Source organism: Myxine glutinosa, chromosome 7 (assembly GCF_964187855.1).
Source record: "Myxine glutinosa chromosome 7, kmMyxGlut1.1, whole genome shotgun sequence".
NCBI lineage: Eukaryota > Metazoa > Chordata > Myxini > Myxiniformes > Myxinidae > Myxine > Myxine glutinosa.
Genome location: NC_136267.1, coordinates 105,349,283 through 105,369,795, shown reverse-complemented (window position 1 = coordinate 105,369,795; position 20,513 = coordinate 105,349,283). Strand labels below are relative to the sequence as shown.

General features: G+C 42.0%; 1 protein-coding gene across 9 annotated transcripts in view; it reads right to left on the bottom strand.

Annotated features, from left to right (window-relative positions):
* Positions 1-20,513, bottom strand: part of LOC137431603 (autophagy-related protein 9A) — a 102,698-nt gene that overhangs the window by 76,485 nt on the left and 5,700 nt on the right. For all 9 annotated transcript variants that reach the window (XM_068123117.2, XM_078782090.1, XM_068123120.2 and 6 more), the window contains 5 exons: positions 15,610-15,674; positions 13,684-13,848; positions 4,343-4,484; positions 3,753-4,160; positions 3,381-3,544 (listed from right to left, as the gene is read on the bottom strand). In XM_068123117.2, the coding sequence (XP_067979218.2) occupies positions 3,381-3,544; positions 3,753-4,160; positions 4,343-4,484; positions 13,684-13,848; positions 15,610-15,674 (944 nt within the window). The remainder of the gene's footprint in view (positions 1-3,380; positions 3,545-3,752; positions 4,161-4,342; positions 4,485-13,683; positions 13,849-15,609; positions 15,675-20,513) is intronic.

The following is a 20,513-nucleotide window of genomic DNA, read 5'->3' as shown; positions in this document are numbered from 1 at the left end:
TCGACCACCGGATGGTGCGCTGACATGTTTAACTCAGTTTCAGTTCTGGTGCACACCAATACGTGCTGCATCTCTCAGCATGATGATATTGTACTAGTGGAGACAAGGCACTAACGTCCAGAGATTTCCTTTAGCACCATTTAATATTTGTAGAAAAATTATCTAAACGTGCAGAATAGATTACACTGTTCACAGGCCAAAGGTATCGTAACTTGTGACATAAATCGTAATTTCCAATCAGATGGAAATTTAAGATTTTGTGACCTTGACATTTAACATTCTTGACAGAATACAGTTTCCACTCGATTATTTGGGTCATATTGGGCCACTAACATTTTGATATTTTAAGCAACCATGACCTTTGACCTTTTGATCTAACAAAAAAAAACAAAAGGCTTCTAGCTTTTGATTGGTGAACCAATTAAGTTACTCAATACGCAAATTCTTAAAATTTCAGGACAATGGAATGAAAATTCACGATTTTATGTGACGCTGACCTTTGACCTTTTCAAACTTTTGGCCAAATTCTTAATTTGACTTCTCCATATTCTCATAATAAAGTCTTGTTGAAAATTTGATGACAAAAGCTAAAATGGTAAAAAAAGAAAAGAAGTTATGGCACAGACATGCATACAGACACACACACACACAGAATAAACAATAATCAAACTCCTGCAATGTTTCCTACATTTTGAAAATATCATATTGTTCAATCATATTGTGATCATCTTTTAACAAAACTTCACAGATAATTAGGAAATTGTTACCATGAACCCACGATTTGAAAACAGTGGCAATGGTATTCCATCCTTTCAATACCATTTTCTGCATCCATGTGACCATGCCACAGCGGTTTGGAAAACACGGCACCTGTTATAAGCTCATGCACAACACATATAATTTACATATGGTAGGCCTTTCTCAAGCTTTGTGCCAAAGGAAAAGAAATCCTTTGGGGAAGGGAAATTTTGTTCGCTCGCCAAACAACCTGCCACTTCTAGTAAACAAACCTCATAGTTGGGCAGTGGCCAAACTTGTCAATAAACTGTGCCTGAGCTTTCATGCACTCTCCCACTCGCCTCCCTCAATTCCTTTTCTTGTTACAATTTAATCTCAATCTTTCTTCTGGTCACCCTATATTTGTTTCTGATCATTCTTTTCTCCGACATATTAAAATGTTTCCCTCATTTTTGTCTGGCATCCTTATGTTTCTTGCAATGGCGCTCTGGTATCGCTATATAGTTAAATAAAATAAAATAAAAACCACCTTTAGAGGCCATTTTTCCCCGCAAGCGGGGGTCGGCCTTTTTCGGGAACCGTGGTTGTTGTTGTTTTTCGGTCCCATTTTTGAAGCAATGTTTTACGGCCGGATGCCCTTCCTGACGCCAACCCTTTTTGCCGCCTTTAACGACAAACAGGGAATTACCAGTGAACTGGTCCTCAATTAGCCGACCTCGGAAGGATGACAGGCTGAGTCAACCCCCCTGGCGTTAATTCAGCGATCGACCGGGATTCGAACCCAGGATCCTAGGATCCTAAGCTGACACCCTAGCCGCTAGCCCAACACCATCGCTATATAGTTAAATGACTTTGAATAATCAATAAACACTGTTCAAAAATGATTTCACATAACTTATTGGGATTCTTTGTTTCATTAAACATTTCAGTATACAGGTAGGCCTCAGGTTATGCATGCCTCGACATACATAAACTCGACTTTACATGAAAATAATAATTCGAGATTCATCAACTCTGTACATCTTTAAGTTACTTTACTTACGGCTTTACTGAATAAGAAATTATTTTACGATTATCGTTTATGGATTTTAATTACACAATTAATCAAGCAATTATTGTACACCGCTCCCTCCCAATTCCGTCTCTATGTTCTGCATGGCGGCATCGCGGGGCACTGAAGTCGCCCCGGCAGTGTTTTGCGCTGGAGGATATGTTATTTCTATATTCGGCATGGGGGTGGTGTACTTTGAATGTAGCTCTACTTGTCATCTAATACGTTTGGGTTTTTTCAGGTTTTACTCAATGAAATTCGACTTTCGAAAAAAATCGATTTAAGGGTCCCTGGAACGGAACTCTTATGTAAATCGAGGACCGTCTGTACAACATTGTTTTCAACAATAAGTAAACATCATACAAATTGAGATTTGATGTCCTTGTATCCTTTCACCAACTTGCTTGAGAGATTGCAAATGCCTGTAGAAAATGGTTTTCTGAATACAGCCGGCTAAGGTGTCCTGGTCAAATTGGCTGATCTTTCTTATATGTATTCCTATGGTAAAGATTTTATGGTGGTGTGATAAGGTTTTAGTACAATGGTTCTTCACCACATGTTAAAACTTCCCGACCACACCATCAAATCATACTTTCCATTATAGTCAGGTTCACTATGTTTTTTCGTTCAAAATTTTTGGAGATTAACAAAACTATACATTTTTGGAATATTCAGAGCAAGAGGAATCCAAAAATTAATTTTGCCATTTGCGTAGACACCTTTGCTAAAATGACACTCAGGATAGTGATGAAGATCTGTAAAAGCATATTACTGAACGGTATAGACCTAGTAGATCCTGTGTATAGGACTTATAGTTCAATCTGATACGAACAAGACTGCTTTCTTGCTTTATAAACCCATACCTATAACTTCAAAGGACTTGCAATATCATGTATTATGTAATGCAGTTATATCACAAATATAAAGACAATGGTTGTCAATTACTCTTGTTTGTTGCTTTTCTATAACCCTGAGCACTATTTTGAGGCCTTTATTGGATTCCTTGACCCAGAAAACATAGGATTAGCATGTTTAATTAAGTTTCTAGGTTGACTAGAAGCCGAGATAGCGCAAAATATGAATTTTATGGCGGCCGTTTTGAAAATCCAAAATGGCGGCCATGCAGGTGTCTGTGCAAATGCCAACATTGATTTTCGGATTCTCCATGCTCTGATTCCAAAAATGTACAGGTTTGCTAATCTCCCCAAATTTTGAACGAAATTATATTTGTTAACATAGTGAACCTGACTATCTTCATCACTGTCCTGAGTGTCATTTTCGCAAAGGTGTCTACGCAAATGGCAACATTAATTTTTGGATTCCTCATGCTCTGAATATTCCAAACATGTATAGTTTTGCTAATCTCCAAAAATTTTGAACGAAATTATATTTGTTAACATAGTGAACCGGAGTATGAATTAAATATTTCATGTGAAACCCAAGTTCTTAGTAGCTCTGGAAAGTCCGATGGTCCAGGCCTATTTTCACCCCCTGGATGCTGCCAAAGACTACACAAAGATCTTAGGAAGCAATACATTTTTGCAGAAACAACAGGTACATTAAGATATGACATACTGTCTCAAGTACATACCGCGTAGCATGCTTGTAGCCACGACTAAGTCGTGCCCTCAGTTCATTATCTAGCTCGTTGAGATGACGCAAGTATAGCTGCCCATACAAGGACCAGCGGCGGGCCCCCAGGCTCCCCGGCTCCCTCTTCAGCACCTCAGCATAGCGAAAAAAAGCATGCAGGACCTGGAAATACAAGGAAGCAAAAGCATGTAGCATCCCCATGGAGTTCAAACAGGATTCCTTTACTTGATCCTATTAAAGATACGCATTCTTTGAACAAATATAATATTAATGCCCTCTAAACAGTGCATCTAAATTAAAATTTAAAAATTTCAGGGAAAAGCCTCAACTAAGGTGAACAAAGTGTGAAGGTAATCCAATGCCAACACACCTGCCAAACTAGCACAAGAGGACAGAGGGCCAGGTTGGCCAAGCCCACCCATAGGATATTGCGTGAAAGCCGCTCGGCTAACTCGAGCCGACTGATCGAGCGCTTATACTCAGGGCGCAGACTCCAGGCACTCTGAAATGGTGCATCTGGGCCCCAGAAAAGCAGCAATTCCAGGTTGTACTTGAGCCCCTGTGTGAGGAATATGATGGAGCCCATGAATGGCACGGGCAGCGAGAGAGGCAACAAGGATTTGTTGACCATGGCCACGAGGTAGTTTTTGAATCTAAGGATGCGGTGGTGCAGGTCCAGCTCTGTGAGCTCTCGTTTATGGATGCACATCTGCTGGTCCTTCTGCACGGCCAATATCCTCTCCTGCACCTCCTGCCAGGAGTAGTTTGGTAGCTCTGACTGCATGAGGGATAAGCCGGACAAAGATACAATAAACAAGAAAAGATGCAAATAAAAAAAATAAAATGGAAGGAAACGAGGAAGAAAAGTAAAACATGAGATTTAAGAAAAGAAATTACTTGCTGATAAAATTCAAAAAGTGATAATGTTCAAGAGATATTTAAAACTTCTTCACAACACACCATTGGAATGTGCAGAGCATTTATATAGAAGGAGCGGATTTCCAGGTAGCAAAAGTAGTTGTAAATGACTTTGACCAGACGGTAGATCCAAAAGGTTGCCGCAATCACCAGAAGAAAGATAATCCAACTGTTTTGTTCAATCCTGTGCAAAGATGGCTTTTTTCACTGTGCAAAGAGACATTATATATGCTCAGAGTGTGGTGAACCCAAGAGGTTCAAACACCGAGCAGATGTAATATCACAAATAACGAAAGGATCAATTGCATACCATACACAATTAGAATGGCACTAGGTAGAGCACATACCTACACCAGACTAAACCGTTTATGTTTTGTATCCCAATGATAGGCCGGATCTGCATCCAGACCAGAACCAAAATCTAATCGGCTTGTTCTTGTCACCAACCCAACTCATCTAACAAATTTTGGCATGATCCGTCTTTTTGAAAGACAACTTTTTGAACTATCGTATACTCAGAGGCAAAAGTTATTGTGACATGGAATTTTTTCATTGGTAATCTTGTGAATGAATTTTTGGATTTGAACCAGAGAAAGAGTGTGTTAAAATGGTCGAAGAAACGCAACCAAGCAGTTGTTGTTCGAATTGCATGAAATTTGCAAGAAGCATGACATATTCGAGAAAAATGGCCAGCAATGTTCACTTTAAAAGGCCAGACAACCAGACGCTTATCATTTCCACTCAATGCAGTCTTAAGAAGTGCAGAAGTCAGAAAAACACCTCTATTCATCGTTTTGGAATAAGTTCGACATGCCACGCCTCGGGGAAAATGACAGATGGAGAGCTATAGGTATGCTTCAGTCTGGTACCTCGCAGCGTGATGTTGCTCGTCGATTCAACGTCCATAGAAACACCATTTGGCACAGCTTCACCGAGCTGACGGTAGGACACGTGTCTACAGGTGCACAGGTGAACGTTACATCAGGCCATGTGTTCTGGAAGGGGATCGTTTTGGAGGTGGGGGCGTTATGATCTGGGGTGGGATAACAGCTGCAGCAAGAACGCCAATGATTCTGATTGAGGAGAACTTGAATGCTGTGAGGTACCGAGATGAGATTTTGCAAATGGCCGCTTTACCGTTTTTGCAACAGAACGGCCCTAGAGTGACGTTTCAACACGATAATGCCAGACCACACGTTGCTCGAGTTGTACAGCAGTATCTTAATCAGAACAATGTTAATGTGTTACCCTGGCCTGCAAGATCCCCTGATTTGTCACCCATTGAACACGTCTGGGATGAAATGGAGCGACGTTTATGACGTCATCCGAATCCTCCAAAAACGCTGCAGGAACTCCACCAAATCCTTCCTCGGATATGGAATGATCTTCCCAAGGACTTTCATCGACGTTTAGTGGCCTCAATGAGGCGAAGGTGCCAGGCCTGCATCAATGCACAAGGTGGACACACTCGCTACTGACTGTGTGAACTTGCTTGTGAACCCCCTCTTGTGTTGTGGCTCATTTGCATATGCCAGGTGCACTGTTCTTATGGACTGTTGATCGTTACCATACCTTGAAACATTTGTCTTTCCATGTAATAACATTTCATTCGCGGCAGTAAAAGTTTAACACTGATTCTGTTTGTTGTTTGTGTGTCACAATAACTTTTGCCTTTGAGTATATTATATATCATTTTTGGCATCATCTCTCAATGATGAAGAATCGATGAAAAAAAATTTAAAATATTTTCCCGCATCTGATTTTCTCATCAATGACTTTTTGAGATATCCTGGTCCACCTTCGGTGGCAGAGGTAACGACAGAATAATATTATATACAGCTAGCCTTAAACAAGCATCCTTTTTGGTTAAAAAAAAAATGGTCCAATTTTTTTTTACCTCGGCCACCGAAGTTGAATTGAGGTTACGTATTCATCCCCGTTTGTGAGCAGGATATCTCAAAAGGTTATGGACGGATTGCGACAAAACTTGGTGGATGAGTTGGGTAGGTGACAAGAACAAGCTGATTGGATTTTGGTTCAGGTTTGGATGCAGATCCGGCCTATCAGTGGGATCCAAAACATAAACTGTTCACCAGGCGGAGGTATGCGCTCTACCGAGTGCCATTCTAGTCTTGACATTGTGATCATTCAAAACTGGTCATCCTTCAAATCTTTGCTATAAACTTCACAAAAGAGTCAAGTTTAAAAACAAAATACACAATGGAATAACTATACCCAAACTTAGCAATGCTGTCACTCCAATGTCAGCCTGACCAATCCTTTTGGTAAACAAGCATGAGATGGAATACAACTCCGAACACTCGTGCTTCGACCTGTTGCTAAATTAGTTTTCCTCACATGTTTACTTGCCAAATGAATTTGCTCGAGTTCAGCAAATCTCTGCGGGTTAGTGGGACAAAATATTTGACATCATGTTAGTTTTCTTCACGATTCTGTTTATGTTAATCAGCTCCAGATATGCCATATACCTTTCCCTTCCCACTTTCCGTATTCCTAAAAAGTCTGGATGGGAAGCAGAGTAAACATCCCCCATACAGTGGATCCTGTTTTACGAAACCCGAGGAATGAGCGACCATGTCTCATTTCCAACCAACTACTAAATACATGAATATTCTTCTTTTATAACTACCTGAGAAAGAGTGAACACCCGTGAAGTGTGACTAACAGCCATGACATCTGGTCAATGTCAAGACCAACGACCACAACACATGACACTAAGTACAACTATCGGGGACGCCTCTTCGTGGTGGTTGTACCCCTCCCCCCAATGCAAGTAGGGGGCCAAACCTTCCCCATTCTTCTCTGCTACCCGGATTTGTCAGGGCAGCGCAGTCATGGTCAGAGTGCCGATCGGACCCCATGGACCGGCCCTTTCCCTCTTGTCTCTGTCTGTCCCTTTATATATATATATATATATATATATATATATATATATATATATATATATATATATATATATATATATATATATATATATATATATATATATATATATATATATATATATATCTCTCTCGACCCTGACTTCATGAAGACGGGGGTACACCATCCTGATGTGAGGAATCTCTGGGTCGCTCCTGGGATATCTATTGGCTGTCTCTGGGCCGTGGGATTGTGAGGGAGATCTGTTCAGGACTATACAACAACATGATAGTACGTTTCAGAAAACAAACTGTCCCATATTCTGGGACAAGTACAAATCTATGCCAGACAACCATTTTCAAAGACATCTGTGCCGGTTGGGTCAAGTTCTTTGTTTTGATGCAAGACTTAGAGTGAGTGCCTAAAAATACTACTTTTGTTGCATAAAATTATGTTTTTGTATCTATGGGGGGGGGGGGGGTGGAGGGTTGGGGTGGGAGTGGGCAACACACAAGCAACAGAGTGAAAGGACAGAATGCAAACTTGGAGGAACAAGCATTCTGAGTATTGCGCTGCAATACATGTCCCCTACCGGCAGTCTGTCGTCCGGAAAACTGTTGGGGAAATTACCAAAGTTCAAAGTGCCATAACTTTGTCAAAAATGATCGAAACGTCGTGAAGTTCGAACTTGATCTGTAACTTATCATGAGGAAACCATGTACCAAGTTTGAAATCATTAGCATTAAGAGTTTAGAAAAAAAAGTCCGGAAAACTGTTCTTTGCGTGACGGACGGACAGACGGAGTGCAAACCTATAGTCCCCTTCGGTGTACACCGGTAGGGGACTAATAAAGGACATGAGCAACAATGAGAGCAATGAGGACACAGGAGGGGGATTGGGGGGCGGGGGGGAGGGAAACAAGCTGGATTACACTGCAGGCTCTCAATCACAAACTTAGAAGGGATAACTGGGGAAGAAGCAAAAATCATCATAATAAAATATGCAATGTGGTGTCAGTCTGTCTGTCTGACTGTTTTTTTTTTGACCGGTATGCATTCGTTCGTTACTTATCCAATCGCAACCAAACTTGACAAGGTGTCTGAGGGTCACATGTCAAAGGTTGTGGCGATTTAACTCCCCCCAGCGCCATCGCCCTCACTCCCCGAGAGGTACAGTCACGTGAAAAAGTAAGTACTAGTACACCCCATGTAAAGTTTTGACTTTTTCAACATATTTCAATATACAGGTATTTGATATTCATTTCAACAATATTGATAGATAAAGGTGATATAATATAACAAATATCATGAAACATTTACATTTTGTAGTCCATTGTATAATTTAAATAAACATAAATACAAATTTTGCATGTGGAAAAAGTAAGTACACCCTTGGCTCTAATAGGTGGTATTGACCCCTTTGGCAGAAACAACCTCAAGTAGGCGTTTCTTATAACTGTCTACCAGTCTCTGACATTGACTGGGAGAAATTTTTGCCCACTCTTCCATGCAGAATTCTTTCAGCTGTGCGATGTTTGAGGGGTTTCTTGCATGCACAGCTCGTTTCAAATCCCCCCACATCATCTCGATGGGATTTAGATCTGGGCTTTGACTTGGCCATTCCAGAACCCTCCATTTCTATATTTTCAGCCATTCCTTGGTGGATTTACTGGTATGTTTAGGGTCATTGTCATGTTGCAAGGTCCACCTTCGGTTGACCTTCAACTCTCCGACAGATGGCCTCACATTATCCTCAAGCACCCTCTGGTACAATGAAGAATTCATAGTGGATTCTATGATGGTGAGCTGCCCAGGTCCTGATGCAGCAAAGCTGCCCCAAACCATAATATTTCCACCACCATGCTTTACAGTTGGTATCAGGTTCTTGTGGTCAAATGCTGTCTTTGGTTTTCGCCATACATGTCTTCTGGTAATGTGGCCAAATAGCTCTACCTTTGACTCATCTGTCCAGAGCACATTGTTCCAGAAGTGCTGGTCTTTGCCTAGGTGTTCATTGGCAAACTTTATTCTTGCCCTGATGTTCTTTCTGGACAGCAAAGGTTTCCTAATGGCACACCTCCCATGTAGATCAAATTTGTGCAGCCTCTTTCTAATGGTAGACTCATGCACTTTGACATCAACAGTGGCAAGAGCTACCTGTAGGTCCCGTGATGACATTCTGGGGTTCTTAGAGACTTCTTTCAGCATGTTGCGGTCTGCTCTCGGGCTAAACTTGCTGGGGCGGCCTGGCCTGAACTAGTTGGCAGTTGTTTGGAATCTTCTCCACTTGTAGATGATCTTGCGGACAGTTGAATGAATGATTTCAAATTGTTTGGAGATCTTTTTAAATCCCTTCGCAGACTCGTAGGCATCTATACCATTCTTTCTGAAGGCCTCAGAGAGCTCTTTTGATCTAGGCATGATGACGCCGCACACTTCAACAACAAAGAGCAAACCAAACTGAATGTCTGAGGTTTAAATAAGACAGGTTCCTTCAAGATCCTCTCTAACGATGTTCTAATCATTTGCACCTGATTCTAATTTTAGGTATTTGAAGAAGTGATAAATGTAGGGGTGTACTTACTTTTTCCACATGCGAAATTTGCATTTATGCTTATTTAAATTATACAATGAACTACAATATGTAATCATGATATTTGTTATATTATATCACCTTTATCTATCAATATTGTTGAAATGAATATCAAATAGCTGTATCTTGAAATATGTTGAAAAGTCAAAACTTTACATGGGGTGTACTTACTTTTTGACGTGACTGTATGTGCACCTTGGACGAACTCCCCGTTAAGATATATATATATATCCGTATTAAGATAGCTTATTATGGCGTTTTTCCCAAGGCCACTTCGAATAAAAAAGTAATAATAACACTCTATAAAGGTAATATTAATGTTATTACAAAACAATATTAATACTATTAATATCCCCTCTCCCCAAGGGGTTTCCTCCTTGGACAAACACCGTGTTAATGTGTATAAATATCTTATGCTTACGATTCTTGGAAAACCCTTATCAAAAGTAAAGATTTTATAAAGCACAAACACGTATGATTACCTTTTGAAAGTAAGTGTTTGAACCATCTAATACTGGTAAACACTAAACTGAAAGGGAGTAACCTGGGGTGTGGTCAGTTGCCAAGCAGCTAGCTAGGTGCTTGCCAAGCCAGCCGTTCCTTATCACCGGTTTTGAATGGAGTGCTTGAATGAATGCTTAAATTAAACACAATCCCGATGTTCTTGAGGCCTGACCCTAGATCTACTGTAATCTATATACCTCAGAGAAGAATGGCCCTTCCTGCCACTCCGGTCGTGAACGGATGCACAACTATAAACTAAAATTAAAATGAAATAAGATGAAGAACAGGGTGACGGAGCGAGGGCAACCCGATAAACTGGAAACTTGAAAAGGTGTGGCTTTGGTGAGGGTTAATGATGGTAGATAAGATCATGGGTGTGGATACGGACTGACCTCAGATGGTGGGGAAGAGCTGTCTTGAAGACCTAAAGGTAAGAATGAGAATGAACAGACTGAGGAAGTTGGTTCCACAGGGGAGAGAAAAGAGTAACGAATCAGTGAGTCTGAATGTTGGGAGATTCACCAGAAGTAGGTTAATGGAAAACAAACCACTTGTGTCCTACAGAAACCTGGGGTAAGGGGAAAAGGACAGAGCATGGAAAGAGCTGAGGTGGTAGACCAGAAAGGAGGCAGAAGAAAACAGAGACGACTGACCTGTCTGTGAGTGAAAGTGATAGGCCCAGAGACTCAGCCTCATTGCAGGTGAGGTCAATCATTTTGAAGGGCTTGGTTTCCATGGCATAAATCTGAGCAATGTGTGAGGCATGGGCACCACCTCAAAGGGGAGAGCAGTAATCCATCAAGCTACGGCCCAAGGCCTTGTAGGTAGATAAAAGTTCAGATATGCAAAGGAAAGACGTCGGAAGATGCATAGTTGACATCGGCCAACTTATATATGTGGATATTCCAATAAAGATAATGGATGATGGTGAGGCCCAAAATATTGAGTGAATCAACTTCTTCAAGAGGTTTGTTAAGGAAGTAGATGCAAGGGTTCACCAGATGGTCCTTTCAGAGAGACAGAGTGAGAGTGTGAAAATTGTCAAGATTGAATTATTTGTTCCAAGTGTTTGACCAGGTCGTGACTCCATTAAGGTCTGCAGAGAAGGAAAAGGCTGTTGCATGCCTATTTGAAGGATGAGGATGCTACAGTAGATGGTGAAGTAATCAGGATGCTGATAAAGAGGATTTTCTAGAGTCAGAAAGATTATTGATCAAGACTTGGAACAGGTTTGGCCCCATGACACTGCCTTGGAGCACTCCAGCCTTGACAGGGAGAGATGAGAGTATCCTGTTCAGAGCAAGAGGAAATCAGTTAAACGTGTGGAGGTGACGTTGGATGCCAAAGGCTGAAAGTTTGGAGAGGAAGGCAGAATGCCAAACTGTATCAAATGCTTGAGATATGTCCAGAAAGTGGCCCTGATCTCATGTCTGAGATTGACAGCCTCCATTGTTGAGAGAGCAGAAGCAGCATGCCCATGGTAGAATGAGCTGCTCCAAATCTGAACTGGTGGTCTGAAATCAGGCCGTTGGAGAAAAGAAAGAATTTGATGCCAACTGCGATTATGGATTCCATGACCTTGCTGATGATGGGAAGCATGCTAATAGGTCTAGAGCTAAGATGATGTGTTTTGCACCATGTTTGTGTAATGCAATGATGTGAGCTGATGTACAAGCAGTTGGGAGATGATTGAGGGCAAATTATAGGGTGAGAGAGCAGAAAGAGGGTGTGCAAGACCAGCAGAAATGATTTTTGGGGCACTTATACCAATGCTGTGTGGGCCAGTTGCAGAATCAGAGTGGAGGGTTGCCAAAAAATATTACCGAAGAGGTCAGCATGAATCAAAGCTTACCCTATAACAATACAAGTTTGTTGTCTATACAATACAAGAATTTATCATTACACGGTACAATTATGGCAGGAACCTCTTCTGTGAAAATTGTGCTTTATGCTGTCAAGTTTTTTTTTTCCCAGGGTTTTTAAATGGTGGAGGTATTGAGAAAAACAAACAAATAAACAAAAAAAACATTTTGTTGCCATCTTATAAACATCGATATACTGTGTTATAAAACTGATACCATGCAAAGGGTAAAGTAGACGTGTCACGATAAAGAGAGTGCCTAAAGAGAGTGCCTCACAATTCACCCCGCGCCTCTAATTATAGACAACCAGTTTCGAGAGACTTCCTTGAGCTGGGCACTGGGGACCATGTTTCAAGACATGATCCACTGTACAGTAGAGTCAGACCATGACATTCACGGGTCCCAACACACACTGGTTCCGCGTATTCACAATTGAAAAATTGCGACCCGCTTCTACATTCGAGGCCCTACGGCTCACTTATTCACTGTTTTTCGCGAATGGAAAAAAAAAAAAAAATTCCATGAGCCGCTAGCATAACAGTTCTAAACACATCTTCCACCAGCCATGCAAACAGCAACTGAACGTACTCAAAAATCATATCTTCCACAAACTGTAAGCATAACCTGCTTCTACATTTGTAGCCCTGTGCTTCGCGTTTTCACGGCCATATAAAAACATTTTAGCCACACTATAAGCGAGCTTCGCGGTTTGTCCACCATCTGCACTATAAACTTAGCTTTGTGGCTGTCCCACCATTCGCACTGTAAACATAGCTTTGTGGCATGGCCCACGAGCTGAGTAACACGCCATCCCCCACGAGTTACTGTACAGAATGAAAACACTCCACCGCATCTATGCCCCCTTTTCCCCGTTGAAACAATGCCCCGACATTCACAGATTTTCCTCGACATTCGGGGGATTTTCCTCGACATTTGTGCATTTTCCTTAACATTTGTGGGGTTTTCCATGAATCAAGAACTGCCGGGAACCTATCCCCCCATTTCCCATTGAAACAATGCACCCCCACATTTGCGGATTCAACATTCACGGCACTTTCCAGAAGCAAATCCCCCACGAAATGTCGGGGTCCAACTGCACATGCAAGCTGGACTTATTTGTACTCAGCGGTGAAAGACAATGCCCAGCTTATTCAAAGGTGGTCTGTTATTAACCCTCAGCACAAATAAATCAACACACTGTGCTGACCGGAAACGTAGTATGTGTGTCAATGTATCTGTGCTCATCTTACTTCATTGGAATTACAGATTTCGTTTAAAAAAATGCAATTTCAAATACGTTTGTTATGCAAATTTCAATTTATAATACAGTGCAAGCGATAAGAGAAAAGTAAATCAACACCACATTGTGAATGCAAGAGATGCAAACATGACCCAAAATATCAAAACCCATTTCCAACTATTTTTTAAATCAGAATGCATAAAGACAGAGCTCTTATACGAAGATAAAATTTTACACATGAAGTTCATTTGGTATCATAAACTGTGTGGAGAGTGGTACATGATATAGCAACGTCATGATACCTCCTTCTGCACTGCACTTCTGGAAATATGGCATCTTCCAAGCGAACTTTGCGAGGGATGTCTTGCCTTCCCGGAGTGCCAGTGGGACGCTTGTTGGCAAACAGGATGTCATAATCAACACAGTTCACAAGAAATGTCGTGAATGTCACTACAAAAAGAAACTGCCTGCAAAGGGAGTGGAGAAGAGAGGGGGTGGAGAAGCACTGATACAACTTCACAAAATGTATTTTTAGACTTTGAAAAAGTGGTCAAATATTAAAATAAACAAACTGGGTGTGACTACAGAAATTAACACTGTTCTCCTCACAAGTTGTTGGACAATTTTGGCTTTCCATGCAAAATGCCATGATAAAGTAGCTGCAGTTTGGACGACAAATGCGTGTATGGTAGTGTATTATTGAATAATTTATGCACACTGACCACGTTTTCAGTCTGATTTGCTCGATCTGCCATTTCCCACATTTGTCTTAACCCAAACACACTCTCCACATTGTATGACGAACTTTAAGAAACACGACTACAATTTTTACTCACCACCATAGCTATGCGTAAGAAGCTTGTACAACATCGGGAGTAAAGAATAACATGGTTCAACCTTGGAGAGGCTAATTAATGTGCAGTATAAATGAGCCTCAAGCAACTCCCCTCAGGAAACTGAACAGCACTCGGTAGAGCGCATACCTCCACCAGGCCGAACAGTTAACGTTTTGTATCCCACCGGTAGGCTGGACCTGGATCCAGACCACCAAAATCGAATCGGCTTGTTCTTGTTACTAACTAACTCATTCACCTCGATTTGTCATAAATCATCCATAACATTTTGAAATATTGTCCTTTATATCGTTTTGGCCACATCTCTCGATGGTGAAGAATTACTTATACATTGAAAGAAAAAAAAAACTCGTATCCGGATCTGAATTCAGTTCTTCACCAAAATATAATTGATTCGTCCTTGTGAAACAGTCACCCTGCCAACCAAATTTCATCCAAATCCGTCAACAACTTTTTGAGATATCCTGCTCACAGACAAACAAATAAACAGACGGGGTAAAACCATAACATCTGTTTATCGCATATGTCAGAGGTAACAACAACATTAAAGGACTTTATAGCTCTTCAACGAAACACCTACAAAATTTTAACACAAAACACCCCAAACATCACTTGGGAAATAATGATCTATAGAGATAGATATTGAAAATAAACAAACAAATAAAATAAAGGACACAAGATATGTTATCTAAAAAACACGACATCATCAGTCAATTATTCAAATGACATACCAGCATAACGACTCTGCAACAGAAAAGATTGCATGTGGTGATTACTGACAATAAATAAATTACGTGTGGCAATTAGTGAAATGAGCCTGGTGTTGGCTTAGCGGTTAGGGTGCCAGCTTGGGATCCTAGGATCCTGGGTTCGAATCCCGGTTGATCGCTGAATTAACGCCAGGGGGGTTGACTCAGCCTGTCATCCTTCCGAGGTCGGCAAATTGAGTACCAGTTCACTGGTAATTCCCTGTGTGTCGCAAGAGGCGACTAACAGGGTTGGCGGCAGGAAGGGCATCCGGCCGGCAATAAAACATTGCTTCAAAAAGGGGGCCCGAAAAAGGCCAACCCCTGCTCTGCAGGGAAAAATGGCCTATAAAGGTGGTTCCAATCAGTGAAATGCATTTCATTTATAAATCTGCCAAAATAACCTCGACATTTGAAATACCATTTGGGTTAGAATCGTCAAAAATGGAGTGTACAATTTACACCGTGAAAAAACTTCAAGCAATCAAATTTCACAAATTGTCACAACAAAATATATATTAAAAATTAAATAATTTCAAAAACATGACATTTTAATGAACTTCACATGCATTTAAAAATGATCATCCAGTCCACTCCAGTCCACATTTCTCATTGGCTACAAACTTACACCAATTCAAAAAATTCCGCCATCATCATGCACGCGAATCCATTCTTCTGATGGAAATGATATATCTGTTGTGGTTCAGTCAAGGTTAAAATTAATCAACAAATGCCGAGTTGTAATTAAAGAAAGACATTGCTTCTTCAATAAAAAACTGCATTTCCATAGGTTCATAAAAATTATCGACACATTAAATTTGATACCATGGTACTTTGCACTATTGTTACATATTTATGTGAATGTATGTGAATTACTATTCAGGTCTTTGCTTATCAATGTGTAGTCGATTAAAGGTTGTTGTGATTAAAGGGTCAGGAGCCCTTCTGGGAAAAAGGAGACCGGAAACGGAAGAAGAAAAGACACGAGGTCCGGGAGAAGCGACGATTCTTCTTCTTCCTCGCCGAGCTCGGACGTGAGCGGGATCGCGATTGAGCAACGTAAGAGAATCGGCGTTTAAAAGCCCGTCTGGCGAGAGGAGTTACCGGGACGTGTAACTATCCTTTGACACGTCAAGTCACTGTGGGTTCGTGCACGGAAACAAGCGTCCGGCACAGTTCGCCTCACCGTCTACAAGGCCGCGTACGGGTCGCACCTTGGGGCCTCGCGTGCTGGGCAAGCCGCGTGTTGCTTTGCCCGCATTGCTTTACCCGCTTTGCTTGGCCAGGAGGTGTGCGCTGCAGCCGTTGTTCCCGGTACGGGACGTGCCCGGTGGAAGCACGTCAGGAAGGGTCCGTTCAACCGCCCACGTGCGGAGATCGAACTACAGGAGTATGGAGACATTGTGAGAGACATTGACCACGGAGGGAGTCGGGAGTGGGGCTCACGTGAGGAATGTATAAGATGGCCATCTTAGAGTTAATGTAGATGAGTTTACATCTTTGTACTATTGATTGCTGATTGTTGATGGTTGATTGCTCGGGGAATATATCATTGATTATTCCGGATCCTTGGTGTGGGGTTTTTTCTTGGTTGGAATTCATATTGATTGCGTTACGAAAGCGCATACATAATAAATCTTTCTGGCGGAGTTCCTCTCACGGTCCGGGGGTCACCGAGACCAGGTAGTCACCGGGAGGACCACGTAACACTATGTGGTACCTGTATTCCCATGCATCACAAATGGAGAAGACAAATTAACGTATGTACCTGGACAGTCACAAAAGAGGTGATGCAAATTACTTGCAACATCTTCCTTCATTAAAACTAGACACCATGCATTTCTGTTTCTTTGATACAATTCAAGAACAACATGCCAACATGCCACAAGAGATTGTTAGAATTAAATGGGAACAAAGCTCTCTCATATCAGAAAGTATTGGTTGAAGATACTATCGCGTTCCTGGCGAATAAAATCTTTCCAAGGAACGAATAGCCGAACAAGCTGTTACTTCAAGGCGTTAATTTCAATGGCGGAGTTAATACACGTGGTGGAAAGAAGGGGGAAGGAAGAGGATGAGGATGCTGAAGCACTTACCTGCATGGATCCCCACCACAGTCATCAAACCTGCGGGAAAATAACTCAAACGAAACCGGATTTAAAATGTCCAAAACACCGGCTTTATTAAAAGAAAATGCACGATAAACTAAAACTCCTAAACGGAACGTCCCCACAAACAGACACAAAACACAGACGAAGGATAAAATAAACTGGAAAATAATTGTGTTGGATTTATGTGATGGATTTAACTCAGATCACTGGTGAGGTCTCGTCAGGGTCGTCAAAATCGTCCGGGCGCTGGTGACGTTGCGCACGAAGGGCAGGGCGCGCGTTGGCGCAAAACTTGCCTCACTGTGCGTCCCTTTACTCTGTGCCTCACGCACGAAACGAACAGGAGTTGTCGCGCCGCTGGTCGTTCTTGCTTGGGAAAACCCGCAGCTCTCTGTCCCGGCTCTTCCGCCTCATGTCCCCAAGCCCGACGTCAGAACACGGCTGCTCGCGATGAATCCTCCCTGTTCACTATCACTTTTGGAACAAGAGGAGCAAGAGGGAATGTTCGCTCTCAATGTCCAGACACCCGACGAAAAGGGGAACGAGGAGAAGACGCCGGCACACAATCGCCACTGCCAGAACCGAAACCAAGAAGGGGGAGGAGAGGAACGCTACGACCCTTAACAATCCCATCCATAAACGACCAGCCACAAGAGGCAAAATGCCAGTCAGAGCGTTCTTTTAACGTTCCAGCTTTGATATCATCTGTGGTCCTTTTCCAATCAGTGAGTTGCTTCTTACTCGTCCTTCCCTTCACCAATCAGCAAGTCCCTTCTTACTCCGGCCTTCCTGTCAATCAACAGCTCTGGCCAATCACTGCCACTTTTGGGTGTGGCTCTCGGCCTGCCTGAACTTGTGGTGTTGTAGCTGGTAGCCGTGCCATCGGCAGTGCTCAGAACTGACTTCCAGTTGGTTTGTATTTGTTATTGCGTTTAAATGTGGGATTCTAGCCCTACGTGTGGTGCGGTGCCAAAAGAGGCATGGGAATAAATCACCGAGGAAAAGACATACAGGGAATTAACATAATCCCTGAGCTAGGTAACATGCCCCATTCCTCGTAATGGGGACGAAGATGGACCTTAATCCACCATCCGGGCTAAACAAATTCCCTACTTATTACATGGTGGTTCTTCTTCTTCGCGAAATCTGTGCACACTAATCTATACAAATCTACCTGGTCTAAAGTCATCACTGCCTACCCCCTACAAACGTAACAATACAATAGAATAACTAGTCTCTTTGAAAGAAAGTATGCATCAGTGAACAGGATGAACAATAGATTTTATCAAGTAAAAGCTGATAAGATAATGTAAAAGTAAAAGCCCTTCATGAAAGCAAATAATATTTTTCAAAACCAAATATATTTGGGGGAAAAAGGCATTTTTCAGATGATGATATGGTCTGCATATTGCAGAGTCTCATCACCTCATCACTATATATAACTAGTAAGTAGAATATTGACGTGAATGCGTCACCAATTCCTTCTAAACAGGGCTTTTACTAACCAACGCACATAGTTACAAAGAAGGTCCACAAGTAAGTATTTACAGAACACGTATACATTCCCATTATCCCCTAAGCGAACATTCATGCCATCGGATGCTTTATGCTGTCACTTATCACTTCATCATTTGCACCAATCATGCATCTGACATGGAAGGGAGAGGTGCGAAAGGGCAAGGTGGAGAGAAAGGGAAAGAAGAATATGGGGATGTCAAGCCCCCGTGGGTTTTGGTGGAACCACTCAGTGTTGATGAGGCTAAGGGGTTCGACGACTAAGCCAGTTAACTGGAGTGAGGTGAACAGAATGCAAGGTGAAAGTGTGCAAAGGCAGAAGGTAAAAGGTTGACAAAAAATGAAAGTGGAAGGGGTGCAAGAGCGAGAGTGAAAGTGAAAGAACAAAAGGGGACGGGAAAGTGAAAGATGTAAGACGCAAAGGAACAAAAGTGAAAGGGCAGACAAAGACAAACCAAAATGGATAAGAGGCCAGATGGCTCTAGACACAAGCAGACTGGACAGCCGACTCAAGGCCCTCTTTTCTCCTCTCCAGACTGCATCTGCTACCCCTTCTATACCCGGCTAACCCTCTTCCCTCTTGGCCCCCAACCCTCTCATTGGTGGAATCTTGGCTCAGGGGGACCCTTTTCTCTATCCGTGATTGTCCCAATTGCAGTGGCATCTCAGGATTGGTTTTCCACATGTCGGGGCATAGAGCAATACCGTGAATTGGTTTGGTGTGCTGTCACCCTTAATGATGATGGATATGCCATCTGGCGTGGACTTCCTGGCAAAAAGCTTGTTCCAAGCGTTTTAGATTTGTTAGGAGGTTGGGGGAAAAGGGCAAGGTGGTCTGTACTGAATCAGGGATAAAACGGCTGAGAAGGGCTAAATACTTTATACGAAGAACAGATAAATACTATGTGTGGTCAACACTGCTTTATGGTGCAGATCGGCATGGATAGTTAGTAATGGGAAGCCGGCCGAAGATTTTTGAGACGTGGGTGTATAGGTGGATGCTCATCATCTATGAGACACAGCAAAAGGCAAACAAAGAAGCGTTAAGGACAGTTAAGCAGAAGAGAAGCTTGTTAGGCATCATCAAGATACGAAAGGTGGATTACCTTGACTATGTCTTTCATCATGAAGGTTTGTAGTTTAAAAAAAAAAACTATTGAAAGCCATGGATGAAGGCAAGAGAGGGAGAGATAGACCGATCATCACTCGGAAGACCAATATAAAGCAGTGGACTGGATTGAGCTATGCGGAATGTTTAAGACAAGCAGCTGGAAGAATAGTTTGGAGATCCATGGCAGCCAATCTCCAAGGATCATGCATGACCTGACTTACGACACATGTATGCAGTTGCTTCACCTGTGTGATAATACCTTAATGCCAGAAGCAGAGAAATTTTAGATCTGTTTACAAGATATTATTCAATGTGAGATGTGAATGAACGAATGCATCCACATTTCACATACCGATTTCACATCCCGTTCTGCTATAATAACACACAGTGACACATTGACATGGCGATTGCCCAAAACTAGCTGTTCAACACAAGCAATGATAACAAGAGTAGCAACACTCTGTTGCAAGTGAGCATTTTTGCCAACTATTAGCGATTTACATCTATTTCTAAACCTTTTATACCGCTCCAAGCACACTACAATGTGAGAGCAGCTAATCTCCTGAACAAATTCCAGCTGATAATGACTCTTCCATGCAACAGGCCTTTGCACGACTGCCGTAATATCTGAGAAACATGATATTTGTTTTCAATTTTAAAACCATGTCACCAACGTGTCACCAACGTGTCACCAACGTGTCACCAACGTGTCACCAACGTGTCACCATGAGAGGTGGAATCTCCACAAGCACTTTTCACTCCTAAATGACATCTCCTGATAGTTAGTACTTTACA